The sequence below is a fragment of the Melanotaenia boesemani genome, chromosome 20 (assembly GCF_017639745.1).
Source record: "Melanotaenia boesemani isolate fMelBoe1 chromosome 20, fMelBoe1.pri, whole genome shotgun sequence".
Classification (NCBI taxonomy): Eukaryota; Metazoa; Chordata; class Actinopteri; order Atheriniformes; family Melanotaeniidae; genus Melanotaenia; species Melanotaenia boesemani.
The window spans coordinates 6067948-6095061 of NC_055701.1; the positions used below are offsets into that span (position 1 = coordinate 6067948).

Below are 27114 nucleotides of genomic sequence, written 5' to 3' on the forward strand. Positions count from 1 at the left end.
AAACATGCTTTTTTAAAAATTATTCTAATTTACCATTAAATGTTTACTGTGGATTTACTTACTTCATGTTATTATGTATTATTTTATTTTATTTATAATGAAATTGGCAGTCATATGAGTGAAGTTGAGTTTTCTGTCAGTAATGACACTAATAAATATACAGGTTATTACATTAAAGATGTAGTGCACCCTAAAATGCGTGTTTTGAGTTGTAAACAACACAATATTACTTAATTGTGATAAAAACTACTGACGTAGAGCCATACGTGAGCCGTACTGGTGCTTCTCTATGTCATGAAAATTTTTTAAAAACCTCAAAGCCTCCTCCCTCCAGATGCAAATAGGCGGGTTCTCACCTTGCAGCATAGAAAACCAGGTTGACAGGCCAGCGCAACAGCACTAACGGTTTAGACTGATACGGTCCAGGACCACCTTGTTCTTGTGTAGCTGAGTTAATTCTGGAGAGGTAAAGTCTTCCACCTTAAATACCGCTCTGATGCGTAGGTGCTTAGTGAATCTTGCTTTTCATCTTGCTAGTGGCTGCTGAGCTGCTGTCTTTCAATCATTTCTGCCTGTGTATCCCGAACCGCCCACTCTCTGCTCCCTGATCACCCCACATCTCCCACCCCAACCCTTGCAGTTTCAGGCATTTTTCAATGCGTTAGTGGAAATAATTTTACATATGATGAGTCTTTGGTGATTGCCTTCAAGTTACAGATGAATTAATCAAAGTTTAATGTAAAGACTATATTAAAAAAAAGTCCAGCATGTTGTTTTGCTGCTTTCATTGCTTGTTTATATTTGTCTATGTTGAGCAGGTCTAGTACAGTTACACTTTGCCTCACCTGCAGATCCATTCATAGTATCTTCTTTCATCTCTGTCTCCATCAGGCTAAACAGTTCATGGCAATCAATAGTTATTTCTTTGTTTTCTCTCACTCAAGCAGTTGCTATCAAAATACTACATGCTCATTTGATCTTCATACAAATATTTATGCCTCAGTCTTTAAGTTTTGATGAGTGTTCAGGTTGCATCTGATTGATTAAACAGGTTAAGAAATGTGGATAAATGGGGTTTGTTACAGAAACTGTGCATTTTAAAGAGCTTTCAATCATTATTTGCCAAAATAGTTTGCTATAGCAAAAGAAACAACCAGTTACTAACTAACTGCGGCCCAATCACAGGCCTGTAATTAATTTTACATTGTCACCTGAGAGTGATTTTTTTTTTTTTTTTGGCTGGCTACAGTCAGTTTGGAGAATTTTAAGAAGGGTTTATTTTTGTCCGTAAAAACAGCCGTATGAGACCAAAAGAAATGTTATATTTTTACTCCATTTCACATGTCCAACTCTTTTTTATTTCTCTCAAGGTGCCCATTTTATGTTCAACCAGCTGCAGTTGGATGAGCATGTGTTCATGTGTTTGTGGTTGACAAACAAGTGGACTGTTTGGGCCATGATGCATATTTTATTCTTATTATTGGTGGTTGTCATTTTCAGTAATTCATCTGTGTTTCTATTCAATATGAATATTTTAACAACTTAATAGTTAGTAATGATATATATTCCCTCTTTTTTTCTTTTTTAGTAAATCCTAAAAGGCCAATAGAAGTGTTGCTTTTATGCATTTCAGATCCTCTGTCAGTAAATTACTCTTTTTCTTCATATTCTGTACATTTATAGGCAAGGCAAGGCAGTTTATTTGTATGGCACATTTCATGTACAGGACAATTCAAAGTGCTTTTCCTTAAACAAAGACATTACAGATATTTATAATAGTAAAAGGCATCAAGACATAATCACAATAAAATAATAAATTACATTAAAATGATTAAAAGCAAGATAAGTTAAAAAAAAAGTTACCATGCAGATTTCATGCATAGGTGCATGAGAAAAGAAATGTTTTTAACCTGGATTTAAAAATGTCTACATTTGGGGAAAGTTTAATCTCCACTAGTTTGTTCCACTTGTTTGCAGCATAACAGCTAAATGCTGCTTCTCCATGTTTAGTCTGGATTATAATGAACAGTTGAGCGTCCCACCTCTTTTAATAGTGACATAAGTTAACAAATTCTCCATCGGATGTGCCAGTGTAATACTTTGCATTGGTCACACTACTGTAAAACATCTGACCACTCTTTGTGAGGAAAAGTTAAGTTATGATACTACATTAAAAGTTACGACCCTACATAAAAACCATCAGCACTCAGAGAGTACAGACCTCTGCCAAGCCATTGCAATTTTCTTTTCGTATTTTTTCTTTTTTTTTTTTTTAAGCTCTAATGGCAAAATGATCCATATCTCCCCCATAATAAAGAATCCTTTTAAAAATGCCTGGATCCGGGGGATAATCCGGACAACCCCCAAAATCTAATCATTTGCTCTTTATTCGATTTCTGAGGTTTCCTCAAATTTTCATGAAAATCCGCCCATAACTTTTTGAGTTATGTTACTAACAGACAGACAGACAAACCAGCGCTGCTGATTTCATAACCTCCGCCTTGGCAGAAGTAGGAAAAAACACCCAGAAAAGTTACGATAAACTGTTAACAAATGCATCAGTCTAGCTGTAAAACTCTTATCATTTTAGTCCATGTTTGATTGTGTTTCCACTGTGGTCTGAACCTACTTGTTAGGTGAACCAAATTAAACCATCTTCACATGTAAACATGCAGAAAAATGTGTGTACATGTGGTCCAGGTCTTTTCCATCATTGATGTTCACACATGGAATTTACAGCAGGAGGTTTTTCTGCTGGAGATTTGCTTTCACAGCATGAAATAGGAGGAAGGGGCTGCAAGGAGCATTTTTCCTCCAAGAGGACCAGGCATGTTGCAAACCGTGCATGTGGAAATTGCTGTTTCCTTTACAGAACATCTCTGAGAATGGTGAATGAGGTCTCTTTGTTGATATCAGCACATGTTTTGGGATGTATAAATGAGGAGTGCATGGAAAGCAACATACAGGTCAGCAGAAAAGAGATTAAAACAGCACCTCTTCTTTGTTCGTTTGCAGTAAATGCTTGTGGCTATTTTAATGCATTTTATCAGGAAGCTGGGTGGAAAACCACGTTAAGCAATCTGGAGTGAATGTTGCAGTCATTTCCACTCATACTTGCCACCCCTCCTGATCATGATTAAAAGATTTCAGGAGTCATGTTCGCTGCTGCAGAGGGAATCTGCAATAAAAACTAGGAGGAAGAAGATTCAAAGGCAGTCACACAAACTGGCAATGTGGAACTTTCCTACATGGTTGTGCAGAGATGTGTAGTTCCTTTCAGAATGCAATAACTGTTGATCAGTTAGGATGTGTGTTTTATTTATAATTATATAGTCAGAAATATTCAGTACTGAATTTGACCATGTGTATTTTACCAATGAGAGATCGCTAGCCTAAAGCTGACATAAAAAGAAATTTAGGTAATAGCTGAGAGGATGTTTGTAGGGATGGACCGATATTAAAATTTTGGCCGATACCGATATCCGATATTAATATTGTTGTTATGGCTGATAACCGATATTTACCAGTGTCGATATATATATTTTGTTTCAAAAGGTTTAAGATGATCAAATTCTGTACAAAGTGGAAATAAGGCAAACATTTGGGGCGTTAGCTTCCCACCATTGTTTGTGAGGTTCTGGATAGCAGTTTTTCGGATGACATATTAAATTTGTGTTGCTGAATGAGTTGGCATGGCATCCTCCTCGAATTACTTCGACTTAGCAGATGTTGTATACTGCTTTTCAAGTACCTGCTTTTTACACCGTGAAAAATTGCCACACATCTGAAATTGCTTCTTGCTTCAGTTACATCCCACAACGTGGTGGTGCATCGTTGTCACATGTTCAAACATGGCTGCATGGCCACACCTCCCGACACACGAACACAAACAGCAATTATACGAAAATGAATATATCAGCTGTTAATATCGTCCCAGTTTTGCTTATCGGACCGATACCGATATGTTAAAAAATGTCTAACATCGGCCGATACCGATATTAATGCCGATATATCGTGCATCCCTAGGTGTTTGCATTCAATTTGGGCTATTTGGAAAATCTCAAGCTTTATTTTATAGGCTCTGTTGGCTCTATTAGTCTTGGTTGGTCTTTGCTTGACTTTCACTGAGGGATATTTTGGGAAAATGACCAAAAAGGCAAAACAGGATGTCCAAACCTGTTCCATAACTGTAGATCCAATAGATGTGATCACATCTTCTATGCATTTTCCTACATCAAAGGAGCAGCCTAAGTTTTCTTGTGTTTTATTAAAAGTTGCGACAAACTTGAAGCAGAAAGGAAAAAGAACTGGAAGACAGAGTCCTCAAACTCAATCCCGCCATGCGGACGTGTATGATGGAAACAGTAGCCCAAGGGTGTAATAACCTATACGCCTAAATCTGATATGACAATCCATTTGGGTGTTGTAGCAGCAGGGGGCGGGGGTGGCAAGGGGAGGGGTGCAGCAGACCTCTTGACAGTCTGACTCCTCACTGTCAGCTCGGGTTGGCTGGTTCGTATTTCCCACTGTGTCTCGGCCTTAGACGCGCTGCAGATAAAAATATCCACAATAGCAGACAGGCAGACCCTCGTGGAGTTGGGTTTCGGTTTTTCCTTTCCTTTCATTCTCAAAAACTGCTGCTCAGCTAACTTTGCCCCAAAGTGTGGAGTTACTGCTGCCCAAGAGAAGAAACTTTTCTTGCTTTAAGGAAAGTCCTTGAGAGTTTGACTTGGACAAGAACTCCCTCTTTTTTTCATTTTTATATGAAGTCTAGTTTTGTTTTGTTTTCTTTTTTATTGTTCATAAATGAAGTGGATATTGATGAATTTAAGTGATTTTCAGGGACCCGTTCCAGACAGGAGGTTCACCTAACTCTGAGTCTAGGAAGAAACTCCTGGGTTAACTTACTCAGAGCTAAGCAAATCTAAGTTTTTGGTTCCAGAACAGCTGTTGTGGGTTGGTTCAATCTTTACCCAGAGTTGGGAACCACAATAAAAAGACATCATCAGTGGAGCCCCGATAACTGGATTCACCATGGTTACTGCTGAAAAGAAGAAAAAGAAAAAAAAATAGTCTAATCTCGTCTATCATAGAAGGAGGAAGAGGATAGTGAGAAGAGCTGCTGAGATCCAAAGAGGCTGATATCAGGTCTCTTCCGTCACACATTTATGGAGTTTCAGACATGTGTGAGGACTTTCCTCATGGTGCCACATCAGACCCGTCGCCAGACCTTTGTCTTGAGTGGGGCATATCAAATGCATGGGGGGGGCAAAATTATTACTATACATAATCCTTTATCTGCGCAGCACTGATGCAAGTTAAAAATAGCCAACAGCACATCCAGCAAAAACCCACACCAGTCTTCATATTTTAAAGTAAAATATTAGTTTTCAAAATAACCTGTTTAGGTTTGTCTATGCCGAGGTCAGACACAGCCACACATCCGACTGGCATTTGAGGCCCTGCATGGGATGCATTTGACCTGCTGCTGGGGGTAGGCTCCACTTTGTTGCTGCTGCTGCCCGGGTCGGCCTCCGAGGATCTGCTAGCTACAGACTCCGGCTCAGATTGTTGTTCTTCTCCGGCAATGACATCAGGCATCTTGTCTGATTTTGCAGAGGCGGGGACCGAGGTCGATGGTGGCTTTTTAAACCACTTACGTATATCCATATTTTCGAATAAAGCACAAGAAATCTCTTCCTCTCTCACACATCACATTGCGCGGTAACTTGCACGGCAACGTTGACGTAGGCTACGTCATGTAGCTAATAGTCTACGTGCAGCAGTAATAGCTCCCATAAGAGAAAACTACACTTGTTTGTTTATATTTTAAATGTCTTAGTGATGAAGATTGCAACATTAGTGGTTAAAATTATAATAATGATAGTAAAAAATTAGAGATTGTTTTTAGAGATCTGGCCAGGGCCTCCAGCAGGGGGCGGGCACAAGCACTAACTAAGGGGGGCCGGGCCCTCTATGGCCCGCCCATAACGACGGGTCTGTGCCACATACTGTTCACTTTTTAAAATGCTGTGTTGTTGACGTTATAAAGAAAGGCCCCATTTAGAAATGAAATTTTAAAACGTATCCGACTGACTGCACAACTACAATTTGGTGAGACAGTGATCAGGAAATGGCTCGTGTCTGTTCGAGTTCTGATAAATCTTCCCCCTAAGTAAATCACTGTGTATAAATTCAGCCTGTAAACCTCTGGAATCAAGTTGGTACAGACGACTCATGTCTGACAGCTGCTCCAGGTAGAAACTGGTAGAAACTCAGGGTTTCTTTATGGTGAACCTGCCAGCTAGGAAGTTTACTTCATGGACCCAGTGTCCATGGTAACAGACTTGGGGTAAGACTTACTATGTTTTCTGGAACAGAGAACCCAGAGTTTCCCCCAACTTAGGGTTAACATAACCTGCTTTCTGTTTTGAAGTTTTTGATGAATTGGATGATAGCACTCTCCTTTTACACTTTATTAATTTTATACCATCAAGGGCCTCAGTTGTGTGGAGGAATCGTTCACATCCACAAAAGCTTGGCCCCTCCTCATGCTGGTCACCAGCCTGGTCGCATTTAGCAGTGGGATGGCATCCCATTCCTCAACCAGGAGTTGTTGAAGATCAACCAGTGTGGTTTTGTTGGTCATTCTGGCATGTATAGCACGATCAAGCTGATCCCACAAGTGTTCACTTGGGTTGAAGTCTGGACTCACAACAAGCTATTCCATTGTCTCCTCTCCCAAAGCCTGGAGGCCATCTCTTGGCTCTGTGGGGGAGAACGTTGTCATCCTGGAGGATGGAGATAAATCCCAGATTCTTGTGATATATGATCAACACTGGCTCCAGAGTTTCATTCTCTATATCTCTGTCTATCAATTAGGTGCCAGTCATGCATGTGTGACTAACACTTGGCAGCATTTGAATATCAGAACAAGAGTGAATACAATCAAGAAAATATTGCAGAAGAATTTGACACATTTTGGGGGAAACACTTCCCATATGTTTATGGAATTTGTGGAATGAGCTGTGTTGCTTGTACCACAAATGTATGATCCTAACAAGTTATCCCTGGTTGTAAAGGTGGCTAATCAGGCTTTCCAACATTACAGTACATAATAAAATACCAACTGGTACTATTAAAGGAGAGAAATAATCAACCAGACACAATTTTCTTGTACTTTTTTTGCTAACTTTACACCCACAGCCAAACATCTAGCAAAACACATGCACCATCCATATAATAATAATAGTTTTTACTGTATTAATCCCTATTTGGAAATTCAGCATTGCATTTAACCCATCTTTAGACACAATAAAAAGCAGTAGGATGCCATGTTTTGGCACACGGGGAGGAGTTAAGTGCCTTGCTCAAGAGCCCACATTGGTTCCCCTTGGTTTGTGCACCAGGAAATTTAACACAGGTTCTCCAGACCCAAGCTCACCACTGTAGCCACTAGGCTACCGCTCAATATCAATAAAAGATAATATACATATATACATCAAAATACATACATATGTACTGTGGAAGACTGGGTTTAAATCTGTAAATTTCACTGCTTTTGATTTTAAGAAAAGTGGATTTGTATAATCTCTGTAAGCAGTGTTGTGGATAAAAAAAAAAACTGATGACAAAAACTGATATTTTTTCATGGTTTTTGCAGCAGATGTAAAACAAGCTTTTTGGAAACGAGAGAATCAAATCCTGGAAACTGGAAAAAAAAAGTTGATCGATAATCTAAACATATCATGATTTTAATCTAACTGCATCAGCTGTGCGCAGTAGAGGCGGATGCATTGCATAAAATCTCTCCTGAGGAAACGTGCAGTCGTTTTGGGCATGTTCATTCATTCATTAATTCATTGCTTTGAAAAAAATGTCATGCAAAAGATCAATATGACACCATGTGAGGTTATGCATTTGCATGCATTAATTCCAGCCCTCGTGTACAGCAGCTTTTGCTCCTGAATTCCTGCACTGCAATTGCTGAGCGGAAGGCGTGGTGACCTGTTCACAACCCTTTAAAATGACAGCAGCCCATTTCTCTCCCCCTGCTTCCTCTCTCTTTTGCTGTAGCCCTCACTCTCTCTCTTCTTCTACATCCTCTTCATGCCCCCACCGCTTTGCAGGAGGGCGGTCGTGATTGATTGATGTACGCCAGTGTGCGTTGTGACATAAATATTAATCATATGCCACCTTCAGGCCACTGGTTTACCTGGACTCTCTAAGAGGAAAGCAGCTTCATCATTTTTGCGCTTTGGTTAGGGTTTTTTTTTGTTTTTTGTTTTTTTGGCTGCTGTGCTCACACTGCACTGGTCTAGCAACTATTTTCCTGTTGAGTGAAATTTAGAGTGACCATAAATATCTCTCATGAGCTGTAGTGGAAGACATAATGTCAGATGTATCATAAATGTGATGTGTTTTATGTATTTTTCCTCTCTGTATCAGAGCACTGTGAATCACTTGTATATTTGCTTCTCTATACTTCTTCAGTGTCTCGGGTTCCTCAACCATCACCACCCCCTCTTTGCAGTGCAGGGGTGGGTCAGAGAAGGTGGGGGATGGAGGTTGGGGGTGCAGGTTTTGTGCTGGAGTGTGGAGGCCTGTGTCTGGGCATCGAGCGGAGGGGGGCGTGACTGCTTGTCTGCCTCGGAGCTCCTAACGAGAGCGTGATTCATGGCACAAGGAGCTCCCATAGGGACAGGATTAGAGGTGCTCTTTCTAACTGCTCTCCAGAGAGAGTAGAAAGATATTTAATCTGCCCACCATCCAGCAGCTACCACTGGGCTCTGTGTGTGTGTGTTCTTCTGTGAATGTGTTGCAAGGTTGTTAGCAGGGGGGGTGGGAATACCCCCACTTGAAACCCAAAAGAAAAAGAAAAAAAAAAGAACAGTCTGCAGCAAAACCGAGGAATTATATTAATATTATACTTTTTTGTCGCATGCACTGTACATTTTCTAAGTTTCAAAGTCCTTGTAAACTGTCTCAGCGTTATAACTATCTCATGCTTTGAATTATCTCTTTCTTTTTCCTTTTTCCTTTCTACATTCTAATAATTAAACATGTTAATAAAACTGAATAACCTCATTTAATAAAATACACAATTGCAAATGGTAAGATTTACTTGTGCTTTAAAGAAGCATCACTGAGTTTTGGCAGATTTTCCCTATGAAGAGCCTCTAACGAGAGCTAACTCAATCTCTGTCTCTGTCTGCCAGTGTGTTGATACCCAGTTGCTGGTGTGTGATGCGGTGTGCAAAATGAAACTCGGCTATAAGCAAAAGTTATAAAGTATAGTTAATCAGCCTCAGGATGCTGCAGGGCGAGAGATCCAGGAATGTACATAATAAGTCACAGTATGCACTCAGAATTAGTCAGAAACACATATAATTAAGTTACATAATTCTACTTTAAGGACATGGCAGTGAAATTAACTAGTTTGTTAATTTGCACAATCAGAGAACCTGTACTTTGCTTGTTTCGCTGCAGTTGTGTTGCTCTCCACCTGCCAGGAATGTACTATTGTGATTGGTCCTCCCATTTCTATGTGTCCATATTTAAATCCAAACTTAAAATTTTATCATTATCACAGGCTTTCTCTTAATACTGTTGTGTCTATGTTTGTTGATATGTACCACATATATTGGTTTTTATGTGAATTTTTGCATTCGTGTGTGTGTGCTTGTGTATGTGTAAATGTACGTCAATGAATATGTACATGTGTATGCTGGTGTATTTATAGTTCTTGTTGTTTTCATGTAAAGAACATTGCGTTTATATTAAATGAAATGTTCCATATAAATCATTTCCTTTACATATCCAGAGTTAGAAAACCTGGTTGACTTCATAGTTGATGATGATAGAACTGCTTAGGGACAGGGATAGGCAGTTCTGGTCCCCTGGAGCTGCATTCCTGCAAACCTTAGATGTTTCCCTTATCGCAAGACACCCAATTCATAAATTTGTTGGATCTATTTAATTTGAATCAGGTGCGTTAAAGCAAAAAAACATCTGAAACCTGCAGGACTGTGGCTCTTGAGGGATCAGTTGCTTACCCCTGGATTAGGAAGATCTTTATTTTAATAATTAAACCTTTAACACCTAATGTATCGTGTTATATATAGTTTTTTAGACCTGTTGCACCACTTTATGGTAATAAACTGTAACTATGTGCAAATGATTAGAATTTTCTTTAACATTTACATAAAACGTAAGAGTAATATATATATATATATATATATATATATAGCTAATTATTTCTCGAGTCAAGTGTTTAGGGGTTAAACATGCTTTGTCATATCAAAACCCTGTTCAGGGATGCACCCAGCGTCTCATCCAGCCTTATCGCTTATGATGACCCTCCATGAAAAGCACTTTCCCCAGTTTGGATATTAGTTTGAAGTTTAATGTAAAGTTGCTATTTCTTTGCAGAGGGTTCGTCTATGACAGCAAGAACAACCTTCAGATGAGAGGATTAATCGTCCTTCTACTGTCTAAAGCTGCAGGGCCCAGCCACGCAGCCTGTGACCTTCTCACTCAGGACATGGTCAGCGGCATCTACCCCAGGTAAGTCACCTGACCCCAACAATTGTTCATTACGCTGCCTCACATTTCTCAACATCAGCCACAGTTCCCGTACGCTTGTTTAACTCTGCAGCGCTGGATGGTGCTTGAGTTAACAACAGCAGGACTCTCTAATGAATCTTCTTCCTTTGCAAGAAGAAGCAAGCGGGTGTTTTCCAGCTTTAATCATTGTTGCAGTGCGTTATCTTGGTAATGATGTGCGTCCAGCAGTTTCTGCAGTTAAATAAATTCCAACCAAGCTGCTAATTCAAATCCCCAGTTTGTGTCTGTAACCACACTGGCAGCCAGTCTATCTGGCTTCTGCACATTTCATTGTTTATGTATGTGCTGGTTGGGAGAAAACAGTGGGCAGTGAACATCTGTGGCATTGTAGTGCAGAGCCATAAATGGGCAATTTTCTCTCTGTTACATGGCTGCTGAGGGATAAATGGAGAAATAAGATCCTTGTGTCAAGTAATTCTATCTTGTGGGTATTGTCCATATCAGTTCCTGTAAGTGAAGCACTACATCATCTCGTGGATATGATAGAATACTGGGGCAATGTAGCCATGGTTATTAGATGAAAAGCCTTTTAATTTTTATTTATATTTTTTTATTTAATTTAAAATAAAGGAAAAAAAATATTTTAAAAACTTTCCAAGAAGGACACTAATTAGCTTCTTGTCATTACATGATACAAATTAGTACACTCACATCGCGCCACAACAAGGCATATTTATGGCTCTTCTACATCTTTCTCTTACTGGGTTTGACCCCCTTTTTTCAGAACATCCTTAATTCTTAGTGTTATAGATTGAGCAAGATGTTGGAAACATTCCTCAGAGATTTTGCTCCATATGGACATGATAGTGTCACACAGTTGCTGCAGATTTGTCAGCTGCATCCATGATGAGAATCTCCCGTTCCACCACACCCCAAAGCTACTGGACTGAGATCTGAAAGCTGAAACCAGTTGGAGATGATCTGAGCTTTGTAACATGGCGCAGTATCCTGCTGGAAGCAGCCATCAGAGGATGCTACACTGTGGTCATAAAGGGATGGGCATGGTCAGCAACAACACTCAGGTAGACTGTGGTGATTAAAGCATGCCATGTGGTGTGTGTTCAGAAATGCTATTCTGCATCTTTGTTTGGAATCAGTGGTTATTTGACTTCCTGTTGACTTTCTGCCATTTCCTACCAGTCTGCCCATTTTCCTCTGACCTCAGACATTAACAAGACATTTTGGTCCAGACAACTGCTGCTCGCTGGACATTTTCTCTTCTTCAGGCCATTCTCTGTAAACCCTGGAGATGGTTGTGTGTTAAAATCCCAGTAGATCAGCAGTTGGGCAACCATGCCACGTTCAAAGTCACTTAAATCTCCTTTTTTCCTCATTTTGATGCTCATTTTGAACTTCAGCATGTCGTCTTCTCCATGTCTACATGACTAAATGCAAGTGCTGCCATGTGATTGGCTGATTAGATATTTGTGTTAACAAGCGATCGAACAGGTCTACCCGATGAAGTGGACAGTGATTGCATAACATAATTGTTTTTGGAAGTGTTTTAATTGCCTTTGAAGAACTTATCAATTTAAATTTGTTGTTTAAATATTCTTTAATTAAGCTACAAACCTAAAACTTTACCCTTGTTATGAAAGAAAATTACTAAATAAAATTTTCCATAACATCTGCAGCATGCATCAATTTATTATACTTACTCAAATGTAAATATGAATGTGCTACTTCTTAAATGCTTCAGATAACATTGCGAGGTCCTATCAGGCTTCCTCACACACGTCAACTGCCAGCATGCAGTGTAGCACGAGAATGCGTGTGTGCGCCAAGTTGTTTCCAGACGTGACTGCTGGGTTTGGCGTGGCTGTATACTGGGTGCCTAAAAGGCTCCTTTCTTATTGTGAGCTGGCACCAGCTTATTGTCTATGTAGAAACATCCTCATATTAGAACTAATCTGAATAAACCAGGCATCAGTCCTGTTCAGTCAGCGAGGTCGGCCATGCAGCTATACGATGTAAATTACTACACACCCGCATCCTGCTACAACCTGGCATGAACATCACCGTGACATCCAACATGCAGCATTCTCTCAGTCATAAAGATTGTCCAAACACACACACACACACACTCACACACTCAGCATGACTTGATCACCTCATTTGCACTATTTTGCTCCCTCTCTGTCTCTGCCCCCACCTCTCCTGGGCTCATTAGCACCTCTGCTGATGGCGAGATGGAAGGATGGAGGGAGTTGGGGTGGGGCGGGTTTGGGGGGGGGGTGATTGAAACCTCCGGGGGATGGTCTCCTCCCTTCTGACAGGCAGCATTTGTAAAACATTTCCCACTCTGCTGCCTGACACTGATGATTCACGAACACACCACTATAAATGATAGATAGACAGACAGACAGACAGACAGACAGACATTCTTACAGATAGTTGAACTCCACGCCACTCCTTTTACTTTCTTGTGTCAAATGAAAGCCATGCCGGTGAACACATCGTGCTGATGGACAGCTCACCTTTTTAAATCAGGCGTAGGGACACATTCAAATCTGCAAGGCTGTGTTTGATAGCGAGGCAGACTGCAGAGGGAGAAAAATGGAACAGAACAGTCAGGACAAGGGGCGTGGTAAGGGGCGTTACACCTCGGCAAGATGGCATCGGTTGCTATGCAACTGAAAACCACAGCTATTTATACACCGGCCCCTTGTCCCCTTTTTTCCCTCCCCAAGCTTCACTGCTGCTGATCAGGACTGCTAGATTTGGAGGCACAGCTTTGGATTGTGTACGTACCAGAGTTCAAGTGATGGAGGCTGGTTCTTTATTTTTCTCCATTATGTCAGGATGGCCATAAAAAGTAACCAGATGATAAATAATCTGTTCCTTCCTTTAACCACATTGATTAGAAGCTGATCATAAGAGGATATAAAGGTGTTTAGCAACTCTTGACCAATTATTTTATTTTGCCTACAGCAACTGTTGATTGATTAAAGCTTTTCTCTGGTAATGTTTTCAATAGCTGATGCAACTCTGCAACTTTAAATAAAATGAGACGCAGATTTGCTGAACCTAAATGATCATTTAACTCTATTGTGTTTGCATAACATTTTGTGACATCTCTGTATAATTTTCATGTATTAGCAGGTTTACTGTCTGTCCAACAGTGATGGAAACTTTTATGCATAGCAGCTGCTTCCAGTGCAACTGCTTGTGCAATCTTGTTAATTAAATATGGCCACTTGTGTGAAATAATCAGCCAGTGGAGATCATCTCAAAATGGAAAAAATAAAATGGCTGAGAGGTAAAATTGGTCTGCCACAAATCTGTCGCATAGACAAAAGAGAAACCCCCTCATTTAGCTTTGTGCCTCTAACTGTGTCATACTCCATTTCTACACCAAATATCAAAATGAAAAATAAAATTTCAAAAGCTGGCTCAGAACCAGTTTGCTGATTAACAGATAATACATACGCTGCAGAACATTTTATAAGGGTCATTTTTAAAGTCTCTGAAAATACATTCACTTTGTCCAAAAATGCAGAAATCTGAGCAGAGGTTGAGAATTTGTGTCAGTAATCAAGCCTAAAACGTAGATAGATGCTATCTGGGTTAATCCTTTTCCAGCTTAATGAAACTTCTCTCTGCAAGATCATTTTATTTTTTTTCCTATCTCCATTTCTTCCCTGCTCCATATATCCAGAAGATAACGGATGACCATTTCTCACAAGATGGTTTTCCAATCTCAACATGCAGCCCTGCATATGACGCACTCGTCCTCTTTACAACACTAAATGTTTTCAGGTTTTTTTTTTCATATTGAGTTTAATTAGATTTCATGAAAGGGGGATTTTACTGGTGTACCCTGAAATTCAGTTTATAAATCCAATCAAATTTTACATAAAAACAATTTTTGGCACATTCTTCTAACACCCAAGTATAAACCTAACAATTTTAAAAACACACACCTGGTCATAATCATTCTCAAATGCACTCATGCATGCACACCCATGCACACACACACAAGATGTATGCACTCACCTCGCCACCACCACACCCTTAGCCTATTTTGCACTCTAACCTCTGGCTTCTGTCTCTTTAACTATATTAATAAGGAAATAAACATCCTGCTTGATGCTGCTGTGAGAAAACAATATCTTGGGGATGTGTTTACACTGGGAGCAAGCCCACTCATGACTACAGAGGCTGCCTCTGCTGGAAACCCAGATTATGGCAGGCCAGGGTACACACCACAGTCTTAGGGTTGCACTGCAGGACCCGCACAGCCACCCAGACGACGGGCGATCACCGCGACAACAACCCTGCAGACCGAGCAGGCATAACCCCTAGCATGAAGGACAAATGCACAAATGCAGTGTGGGGTTCCCCAAGGATCAATTTTAGGCCCAATACTTTTTAACCTGTACATGTTGCCACTTGGGGACGTGATCAGGAGACATGGCGTTGCTTTTCACAGCTATGCTGATGATACGCAGCTTTACATCGCTGTGTCTCCTGATGACCTAGAACCAGTTAACACCCTTTTAAACTGTATTTTAGATATAAAGTCATGGATGGCAGAGAACTTCTTACAGCTCAACCAGGACAAGACTGAGGTTTTAATTATCGGTCCTGAAGACAAGAGAGGGAGCATCTCATGCAAACTACAAGACTTTAAACTTTCTCAGTGTGTGAGAAATCTGGGTGTTCTTTTCGACTCTGAGCTGAACTTTATTCCACACATTAGAAATGTCACAAAGACAGGCTTTTATCATCTTAAAAACATCGCCAGAGTCCGCCCGTTTCTCTCTCTTGCTAGCACGGAGGTGCTGATGCATGCTTTTATTTTTAGTAAATTAGATTACTGTAATGCCCTGCTCTCTGGTCTTCCCAAAAAGAGTACTTCTAGCTTACAGTTACTCCAGAACTCAGCGGCACGAGTTCTGACGAGGACCAGGGGGTGGGAACACATTACACCAGTTTTAAAATCGCTGCATTGGCTCCCCGTGCGTTTCAGGATTGATTTTAAGGTTCTTTTACTTGTTTATAAATGTCTTAATGGTCTTGGGCCTTCTTATTTATCTGACCTGCTTTTAGACTACAAACCCTCGCGGACCCTGAGGTCCTCTGGTACCGGCCTTTTGGTCATTCCTAAGGCGAGGACCAAAACACATGGCGAGGCCACGTTCCAATATTGTGGCCCTCGCCTGTGGAACGGCCTGCCAGGGGGCCTCGGGTCTGCAGAGACTGTAGATGCTTTTAAAAAGAGGCTCAAGACACATCTTTTTAGCTTAGCTTTTAATTGAACTTCTTAATCATTTAGTTATTTGACTAACAATATCATTAGTTTATTTATTCAGTTATTTTAATTAATTTATTTATCTATTTTGTTTATTTTTATCACTCATTTGTATCTTGGTCTTAAATTGACTTTTTAATATATATTAATTTTCTTTTATTGTTCTTATTACGTTGATTTATTTATGCTCTTTTAAGTATCTTATACTGTGTTTTATTTTCAGCTTTTATCTTTTTTATCTTTTATCCTGTAGCTCCGGTGTTCCCTCATGGGGATCTTCCACATAGTGGGCTGTCTCTCCGGCCTGCAGGGTTGTCGTTGCGGGGGTCGACCTGGACGGGATGGCTGACGGGCCCTGCATTGCAGTCCTGTGGCTGTGGTGGGGGCCCTCGCCTGACCCGATCTTGGCGGCTCCTGTGGCGATGGCCTCTGTGGTTGCTGGCGGGGCGCTCATGGTGTGGATGGGTCCCCAAGGTACTGCTTCCTCACAAGCCAATCGTCTTTTATCTTGTCTTTTAGATCTCTCTCTCAAACTTTGTTCTTAAACCGTTTCAGTTAAAGAGACAGGAACTAGAAGGAATACTTTTAATTCTATGAAAAGAAGAGTGGCATCATCTGTTTGTGCTGTGTGTTGCGCGCTTGGGTGTGTGTGTGTGTGTGTGTGTGAATGTGTGTGATTTCAAATGTAAAGTAGATAGCATTTGCATTATTCTACTCTTAGATTTTTAATATATGTTTTTACACTGTAAAGCACTTTGTATTGCATGACAATGTATGAAAAGGGCTATACAAATAAAGTTTGAATTGAATTGAATTGAATCCCCACAAGGAAAACGTTGGAGTTAAAAATGTTAGTGAGACAAATAAAAGCAACAGGTATAAAATATTAACAAAGGAGTATCAAAACAACATACCTGCGTAAAATATATATATATATATATAGAAATAAATCTATAAAGTGATGATTTATTTGTTTTTGGACCGATTGCAGTTGTTGTGAATATACAAACACTGGTCAATGATAGCATTTGAACCCTTCGATGGATAGCGAGTAAATAAACTGTTTATAACTTTTCCGTTCTTGCTGTGTGTCTGCCACTGTAAAACCAGCTTAAAACACATACAACTCAAAACCAGCTCTTCGTTGTGTTTCTCTTTTCTAACAATACGCTCTCTTTCAAGTGTAGCCATTACTCTGAGACACCTTGAGAAGCTGCAACTGTCAATCTGTTAATTTCCTCTTATTTAAACCCTGAACTTATTAACTCTCATTCGGAGCCACGGTGTTGTTGCTGTGCGTCACCGAGCAGAGAAACCAACCAGACAATGGGTGTGATTGAGAGGCAGAATAGATGACATTATTGAAATTTAATCACATCTTTCCCACGCCGGCGCTGAACACAGCAATTACCTGGCTAAAAGTGTGTGTATGCGAGTATGTATATAGGAAGGGGCTGGAGCTTAAGGCGGCCGACCGGCTCATCAGCTTCTCATGCCGGTTGAAAGAAGGTCGTAAGTGGCTATCAGCGCACCCGACCCTGTCTGGATGGATCCCTCCTGTCGCAGCGTGGCGAGCTCCCTCCATATGGAGAGAGGCCTAATTATCCCCCACCAATGACTGAATCAACATTTGATTATATCCTCTCTGAGGCTGCTGTGAAAGACTCTATTCAAATACCACTGTTATGTCTCCTTTTTCACATCATAATCAAGGATGGCTGTTATCTGCTAATGATAAGTTTAATTTCTTTTTTTAAACATAGCCCCTGGCAGGCTGTGTGCTGACATGTCTGACATATCTGCTGGTTTATGCCCCCAAGGATGCTGATACTGTTTTAAGTTTTATTCTAATTGTAATTCTGTCATTAAGCTCTCCATATTTCAAGCCCCAGGAAAAGAAAGCTTTATTTATTTATTTTTTAAATATATTTTCTCTTTTTGTTTTTGGTGTTTTTTTTTAATAGCCAGAGGAACCTGGCAGAAATCACAGAGCTGATTCACACTGCCTTCCTGGTGCATCGTGGGATTGTAAATCTCAAGGAGTGGACGCTTTCAGACGGCCCGTTGAAAGACATGGAGTTCGGGAATAAAATGGCCGTCCTCAGTGGCGACTTCTTGCTAGCGAACGCTTGTACTGGACTGGCCCAGCTCAACGACACTGAGGTTTGTTAATAAGCGATGCTGTAATATCTGACCTGAACTCTGTGATTCCCATAAGATTTGTTGCCATGTGATCTCTCGGAGTTCCTCCGAGCCCTAGATATGTGTCAGGCTTTCCTCACTCAAACAACATCAGAAGTCAAGATTTCCCACCTTCATTCAAAATATGTTCAGCCACACTTACAGACAGCCTTTTTATGTCACGTTTCCACCAAGAGGTCTTGCTCAGTATGGGATGGGTGGTTTTTTAACAGGCGAACACTGGGAATGGTGCCAGAATATCTTCTGATTAAAAAATAGCTGTCCTCCTTTTTTGGGACCCTTCTGATGGTTCTAGTTTCACTGATCCGACCCTAAAGGGTGGAGCTTGACACACTGCAATCCGGTGATTGGTCAAAAGAATCTTCACTTCCTGTGCAACTCAGCAACAAGAACAAAGTGGGAACAACACCATGTTTGAATATACCATTGATTTTTCTGTTTAAAGCCACATGGCAAGAAGAAAGAACACAAACTGCTGGATGTCCACCAATCTCCTTTATTTCAGTGTTCGTGCATCTGTTGCTATCTGGCTTCTACTTGTCTACTGGGTAAGGGTACAGTTGACTGTGAATATACAGTTTACTGTGCCAAACTGCGTCAAACTGTCCTGTCCCAAGCTGGACCTCTTGGTGGAAACAGGGCTTTAGTCAGCTCCATAGTGAAACGTCAGTGTGTTAGTCTTTCTGAGCTGTGGGTGTTAATTTCTACCAGACTTTAACTCACATTAAACATTTAAACATTTGAGACCACAAATAGGGCCTAAAATATTAAGTCTGACATTGTTTTAGTCTGTTCCCACTCAGTAAGCTATTTTTTTGCAGTTCCACAAGCAAAAACTGGGAATGGTACCAGAACATTAAATCCAACCCATCCAATTTCTTTGGGACCCTTTTGTTGGCATCTCAGTCTTACCGATCTGACTCAAAAGGTTGGAGCTCAACACACTGCAATCAGTTGTTTGGTCAAAAAGAGTCATCAATTCCTGTGCAACTCACTACTAAGAACAAAGTGAAAGAACACAAACTTCCGATGTCCACTATTGTCATCCTGTGTCTGTTTCACATTCCTCCTTGTTATGATTCAAGGTGCTGTGCCGCTATAACGTCACACAGTTACAGTACAGGGTACAGTTGGCTCTGGCAATGCAACAGAGATCAGGGTTTACCGCTACAGCTGTAGCTCTAAACCTCTATCAACTTGTGGTACAATATGTGAACATTATCTCTGCAAAGACCAACTCTGATAAATTTCAGAGTGAGAGTACAGTTCTGCTGAGGTTTCCAAAATGGCCATTTTGGCACAGTATGGTCATCTGTTCTCAGCGTCTCCCAAGTTGTCAAATTTCCTTTTTTTTTCTTCTTTTTTTACCAGAAAGAACATAATTTCATTACAAACTGTCCAATTCAACCTCACGGGGTTTCCAATAGGTCCCACAGTAAGACGGCCCCTCCAGCCCGCTTTGTAGGTAGGATAATGTGGTCAGGAGACACCAGTCACATGCACGTCACAAGAATCCTTCTGATTGAGTTTTCAGTTTTGGACATCTGTGTGATGGCGGTCTCATAGGTGCACCACAGATCATATCTGCTTTGCAGCCTGGTAACCTGTCGCTGACAGATGCTGTCACCACACTGCTCTGTCAGAATGTGGTTGCTTGAGTGGATCAAAATAACCCTCTCCCACCCACATATGCCATCAGCTGGACTGGCCTTATCGCTTCCCCCGTTGCCTCTGTTTTTTTGCACACACACTCTTGATTTATGTCCACCTCATGGCAGCTGAGAGATGCTGTCCCAAAAATATGCTATAAATGATATCCATAGTGTTTTTTACTATGAGAAACATACTAGAAATTAGTGGAATGTCCTTGGCAAGGTTAGTAGATTTTCACGAGAATTTCTCTCTAACAGCACAATGAGAAACTTGTTGTCATGACTGAGCTGAAGCTGTATCTCTAAACTTGACATTGTCTACATCTTCTTTAGCGTATTTCATTTTCAAGGTGAGAATAATGCCGTTGAGTTTCAGCTGGTACCGATTCACCACACAGCAATGCTTCTTTTCCCCCCTCAAACAAGCCAGCAGTGCTGTTTATGAGGAGTATGAAAGTAATCTGAAGCAACCGCAGGAAGCGTCCCCACAGTGGAAGTTTTTAATGGACATCTGATAGCTAGCAGTTACTCATGTTTGAAAAGGTTAGCAAAACAAAGTGAACTGAGGGGAAACCACACCACAGAAGGCACTGATGCTAATGGTTTTAGCCTTTTTTCATGTTTTTCACCCATTTGAACACAATAAATTGCACTATTATTAGCAGGAATGTGAATTGTTTTGTTCATAAGTTGAGAAAACGTCTGGCCCATCGTTTGGTTGTGCACAAAAATCTGATTTTCTTGTAGATAAAAGAAAATTATAAAAGTCAGACTGAAAAACCATTTAAAAATCTGGCAAATCTGGTCTCACTACCAGACAAAAACAGATCAAATTAAGTTCTTGAGGGTTAATTCTTGAGCATGGACATAATTGGTAATAAGGTTTAAGTTCAAGGCCCATTTATTTGCTTTGGAAATCATCATGTGTACTTTATGTGAGGATTAAGTTTGCCAGAGAGATGCTGAATCACCGAAAGTTAGAACACATAATTTTTTGATGACAAGTGTGCAAACCTGATCTGCTTATAAAGACGGTGTCATGTGATTTAAAGCCTTTAGAGGAAATGAATAAGCAAGAGATGCTCTTTCTATAATTGGCAAAAAACAGCAACGTCATCAAACTCTTAGTCTGTCTGATCAAATAGAAAACCTGCATATTTGGAATCGCAAGACACATTTCTTGATGAAAATGATCAAAATTTTATTAAACTTTATGAAAGTACACCTCTGCCTTCGCAGGGTATTGATAATAGCCTAATATTACAACCTTTTGGTCAGTAACATATTCAGTGATTGATTTCGTGCAGCATCTTTGTTTTTAAATGTTTTTGATGAGAACAGTTTTGCATGTGAATATCTTAAACAAAGTCACAACAAAGCAGTGTCAAGGTACTTTACAGACACAGTCCAATTCAGTCCAATTCATTTTAGTCCAATTTTTATCCAAGTTAATTCACTTTAGTTTATAATAACTGTCATACTGCATACAGTTATTTTACAGTTATTATATTATATGTTTTATATGAATACTTTTGATAAAGAAAACTAGGTGAGAAGACTAACAGATTGCCTTGAGTCTTCTTTTCAATTCACTTCCCCTTCCTAAGCAAGAATTGGGCAGTGGGAGACAGTGAAAAGGAAAAAAAGCCTTTTTAATGGGAAGGAAAACCTTCAGCATAACCAGACTCAGAAATTACAGCCGCTGGTTGTGGATTGAAAGGACAGGACAGTTTTCAACAGTACCATCACTGTAAGCTTTAATGATAATAATGATGTCAAATATTTATTTATAAAACAAAAGAGTAAAGAGAGAAATGGAGAAAAGTGCTCAGTGTATAATGGGAACGTTTAGTCCTATAGATTGCTGTGGATGCATTAGCATCATAAATAAAGGGATGGCTAAGGGTCACCCAACCCGGTCTTAACTACAAGCCTTATCAAAAAGTAATGTTTGAAACCTAATTTTAAAGGGAAATAAGGATGTCTTCCCAGTTCCCATGAAATCAAATTAAGTATTTTTATATGATCCCAGATACGACACATAAGCGTCAATCTAGCACAATAAAAGTAACTTGGAGACGGATATTAATGTAACTCCTAAACAAAATCCCTTTTTATATTGAGCAGGTGGGCGGAGTGTAATTTCACCATCATACGTGACCAATCAGAGCAGACTGAAAAGACAGAGCTACTGGATTATTCTATTCTATTCTACAACCATTTAGCAGACGCTTTTATCCAAAGCAACATTTGAGAGTATGAACAACACAAGCAAGAATTCAAACAAGATGGGACGTCATAATTAAGTGGTAGTCAGACTGCTGTGAGTCCAGTTGGACCCAGGTGCTGTCATGTAGTGCTAGAGGCACTTTTCTTCTAGTTTTTTGTAAGTCATTTTGTTTAAACAGATGAGAAGAGTAGCTACTGATTTTGTGCCATGTTGTAGTAGAAGCACTAGGCGTCTTTCACTGGCAGAGCGTAAATTATCATTATATTATTATTTTTAAAAAAAAAGTTGAAGAGGAATCACAAAAAGAAGCTAGGACTGATGATTTACTGGATCACAGCATCCGTCAGGTGATTTGATGGGCTGAAGAAGAAATCTTTATTCGTCAGTACATATCTTACGAAACACACGGAAATTTGTGTTCTTTTAACCCATCACTAGTTACACTAGGAACAGTGGGCTGCCATTGTCCTGCACCCGGGGAGCAGTTGGGGGGTTAAGGGCCTTGCTCAGGGCCCACAGTTCACCCCTGTTGCCAATCCGGGGATCCGAACCCAGGTTCTCCAGACCCAAGCCCACCTCTGGCACCACTGGGCCTCCTCCCTGTACTGAAAAAGTTAAATCATTTTTCAATGTTGCACCACAAACTAGACTAACATGGTTTAACAACACTTCATCATTTACAAAAAATAGAAATGGGCCTGTTGACACCTGAAATGTAGCGTTACCCCAGCTGACTGATTCCAGGCACATCACAGCGTGTGTGTTGATAATAAGCATAAAAATGGGTGTATTACAGATCTCAGCTAAACCATTTTTTTGAGACTTTTTGCAGGTCCGTATAGAAAAATAAAATAAAATAAAAAACACAATGAATTAGCCTCATAGCAGAGTATTTTTTTCTCATTTTCAAATTTTATAGAAATCATGTAGCAAAAGTTAAAAAAAAAAGCTGCCCTATTTGGAAAACCTCCACAGAACATTTGGATATGCCACACATACGATAAACAATTTGTGTTTTTATATTTATTTTAAATTTGTCAGTTGCTGCTCGCTAACTTTTACGATTCTGGATTTTATTATTCAACTTACTATTTTACTAGTTTTATTCATTTTTCTTTCTTTCCTTTTGATTCATTAGTTGTTTGCTCATCAAAGGAAGATTTAGCATTAAATCTATTTTGGTTTAAACTAATATTTAAACACATTTATTGATTGGATTGTAAGGTATTTGGATGAAAGAAACACTTGTAGTGCTCTGATCCAAGTTATAACAAAACTATTGGATGATATTGTGCTAGAAAAAGGATAAAAGCAGTAAATAAATTAAATCTGTTAATTCCCTCGCTTAACAGTGTACTTCAGCAACAGGTGTGTCTCTAAATGCATCTGCAGGGTCTGTATTCACCGCTGTGTCTGACAGCGGATCACTGTTTGCGGATTTGCATGAAGCATCATCGCTGCCAGTTAAAGCATCTGATCGGACACCTGTCAGTGCAACCCCTCCAATTATTTCCTGAATTCCTGCAAAAACCACCACCTCCTCTTCCTGTCCTCCTCCAGTAGCCATTATAGAGACTCAGCCTGTGTGGGCAAAAAGAAAAATAACGTCATCTACCATTATGCTTTATGAAACCCAGTTAGCATTCTTAAAATAGTACAAGTTGAAGAATAGACAAAATGCAGCAAATCAAGTGGAGCCAGAGCAACAAGACTGGAATGGAAATCCCACAAAGTTCATGGTTTTGTTTTAAGACTTCAATTTCCATTCTCCTGCTGCATGTACTTCCCGTTTGGTCATTTTCCAAATCAGCTGAAAACATGTTTATGTTCTACCCCCGAGCTTTGAGCTTAAAATGTACTAACAATTCAACTTTCTGTGGCTCATCAGCTTGATGCATCAGAGTTGGATTATCTTCTGTTATCACTGACCGGCTGAGTGGTACTCCGTCTGTAAATATAGCTTACACATGAATAAAATTGGTGGCATGCTCCTTTAAATGCTCCATCCAACCTGATTTGGCTCCACAGCATGAACCAAAAACATCCTGTGGAAGTGACAAACTTCAAATTACCTTGAGGCAGATGCAACAAAGGCTGTAAGAGTTCCTTTTACACTCTCGCAGATCTGCTAATAGCCTGATATTTCCAGGCCTGCGAGATCTAAACAAAGTGCAGTTTGACGCAGATATTAAAGATTGACAGTGTGCTAAACAAGTGATAATATTTCTTTTCATGCAGCCTGTGAGTGTCTGCTTCACCGCATAGTTTTAAGTTGTGTAGATTTGGATTTTGAAGTTTTTCTCATAAACCAGACTTTTGTTTCTGGTGACAGCAATGGAGATTGTATGCCGTGGCCTTGAGAGGAAACTTATGCCGCTACTTGTATAAACTGTAAAGTAATCTCACAGTGCGGCTCTGGTTTCTTCCCCCTCGCAGACCTGTCGGCAAAACACGATCTGGCTAGATTTGGGAATGGAGTAAGGAGGAGGCAGGGAAAGAGCTTATCTGATACTTTCCAAAAAAAAAAAAAAAAGAAAAAAGAAAAGAAAAAAAAATCCCCACTGGCTTTCACTTCCCAAGCAGGCAAGGCAGAGACACCACATCTGGTAATACTGTAGGCACATTGTCCTTCCAGGTCTGTGGGCGGAGCTCGGGTTTCCTCAATATTTTCCCCTGGTGGATTCAGTTACCCAAAGGGCACTGCGAGGCTGACAGAGCAGCCAGCGTCACCAGACTTTTCTGATGAACCAAGGATGTCTGGGATGAGCTGAAGGAGCTCTAATATAACCTCATTCATCTGAAGAGGACAGGCGTGGCCTTGGCTTCATCCGTCGACACCATTCTGTAGCTGTGAATCAAAGAACGGACAGACTGACTTTACTCATTCTTACTCATTCAGTAGCTTCAGACAGGAATAACCACTTTAAAATGTGCAACCTCTCATCAGGCATCATCAAAATGTAGACCTTGCATGCCCCCTGTAAGAGGAAATGGGCAATTGCAGACCTTAACAGACAAAAGTCCTTGGTTTATTATTTCCAAGCTATTTCTTCTTTAAGCTGTTTTTAAATGTTTGCACAGTTTTACTTGACAGACTTGGTTAGCTACATTTATAAATATTGAATGATAAAATAAATACATAATATTTTAGTGTTTAAATGGAGGAAAAGAAGACCCTGAGGTCAGATCATAACTCTGAAACTTTGTTAACCCCTCTGCTCCTTGGACACCGCTTATTTTGTCTCACCATCTGCCTTTAGGCTCCATTTCAGCCCCGTAGACCGGACAGACACCTGATCTGGCTCCTCGCAGAGCCGGACCCCTCTATAAATACAAAGTATATGAGTGAATGCGAGTCTGGATGTGCTTCACAAAATCACCAGGAGCTTCCCCTGCAGACTGATAAGAGCAGCTGAGCTGCAGTTCACCTGGCTTCCAACACGTCTCACCTCAGATTATTCTCCAAACCATCTGTTCAGATGCTCGTGCTTCAATCAGAGGGGAAATTGGTGGTTTTAATTACAATGCCACAGATAAATTTGACACATTCGATTTTGATCATCCGCTTTTTATCTGCATTTTATTTTTATCTGGGCTGTTTAGTGATTATAATGAGGGAGATACTCACAGTTCAGAGCCTTAATCCTGTTGGTGAATTTGTTAACCTGTAGTCTTTGGTTCAGTACAGAATTATGTGGGAGCAATGTGTATTCTTGGCATCAGCTTCATTTGGCCGTCACCTGGAGCTTTTCCACATGCTGAACACTTGTTGGCAGCTTTTCCTCCTTTACCATCCAACTCTCCAAACTATCTCGGATGGATTTAGTTGGGGTGACTGTCCATATGATGCAGCTCTGTAAAACATTGCTTCTGGGTCGGAAAAGCCTGACAGAGCCTTGGGGGTGTGTTTAATTACATAATCCCAACTCTTCTCTGTTTACTCTCACACACACACACAAACATAACATTTACCCACACCCACATACATGTACATAAAATTATGTTCACTTCAAGCGCTGTCCTAACCCTCACCAGTCGCGTTAGGGAAATTAAAACATTGGGAATTTGTATCACAGATGTTAAGCTGACAAATGAATAACATAAATAAAATAAGCTTTAAAATGATATAAAATAAATCTAATAAAATAGGGCACTAGAAAATTTGAATGAAAATATGGTATAAAAAAAAACGGGTAAAATATTAAAACAAGTTCATTAATAATGTGAAATGTAATAAAGTGTGTTCAGTAAGGCAATGAAAATCATTAATATGCATTTTTATGCTAATGTAACTGTAGATGATAAACACAAGAAGACCAAAATATACCCTTGGGGTACACCAAATGAGTTAGAGGTCCATGAAAAGAGGATATATCTCTTTTCAAGCTTTGTTCAACCTGTTTAATATCAGACAGGTATTTATTAAAACAAGCTAAATAATACTTGAAGATCATTTAAAGATGTAAATGATAGTTAGCAAAGAACCTGGGGGAAAGATCAATGTACAGTAAATCACCCTTAAATAATTTCATTTTTTTGTTATAGTCTTTGTTTCTGCTAAAACACCTCAAAGCTGGATGTTTTTCTCTTTTATTTTTGTCTCTTTGCAGGTTGTTGAACTGGTTTCCAGCGCCATCGGGGATCTAGTTCAAGGAATCTACTATGAGAATTACAACACTACTGAGGTAAATTATTATTCTTCTACATACAACTTTGAAAGTAATCTCCAGTATGAAAGGGTTAAGCTAAAACAAGGTCAGGAAATCAGCACTGAGAAACCAACTAAGACACTGAACATTAGGCTTTTTTACATTATTCTCCTGGATTTGTTGACAATAGGTAAATGTATGTATACCAGCATTTCTTTTTTAAACAGTATAAAAGTGCAGTGGAAGTTGCCAGTTTTGGGTGCACAAACATAAAAAGTTGGCTTTAAATGTGAGCAGAAAAGGACCTGAATGCTTCACTGTGATTGGTTCTGACAGTAGGCACCACCAGCTGACTATTAATAAGAGGAAAACCAGAACACATCAAGATGAATAATGAATTAAAAGAGACTTTCTTTATTCGAATTGACCACAGAGCTGTCAGGTACCAGTGTGCAAGGGTTATCTTTAATTACTCTTTTTTTTTTTTTAGGTTCTGCCATG

General features: G+C 39.9%; 1 protein-coding gene across 1 annotated transcript in view; it reads left to right on the plus strand.

The window, feature by feature from the left end:
- pdss2 (prenyl (decaprenyl) diphosphate synthase, subunit 2) overlaps positions 1 to 27114 on the plus strand; it is a 36278-nt gene that overhangs the window by 781 nt on the left and 8383 nt on the right. Inside the window, exons 2-4 of the mRNA XM_041971320.1 lie at positions 10432 to 10566; positions 17845 to 18043; positions 26575 to 26649. Of these exons, the coding sequence (XP_041827254.1) occupies positions 10432 to 10566; positions 17845 to 18043; positions 26575 to 26649 (409 nt within the window). The remainder of the gene's footprint in view (positions 1 to 10431; positions 10567 to 17844; positions 18044 to 26574; positions 26650 to 27114) is intronic.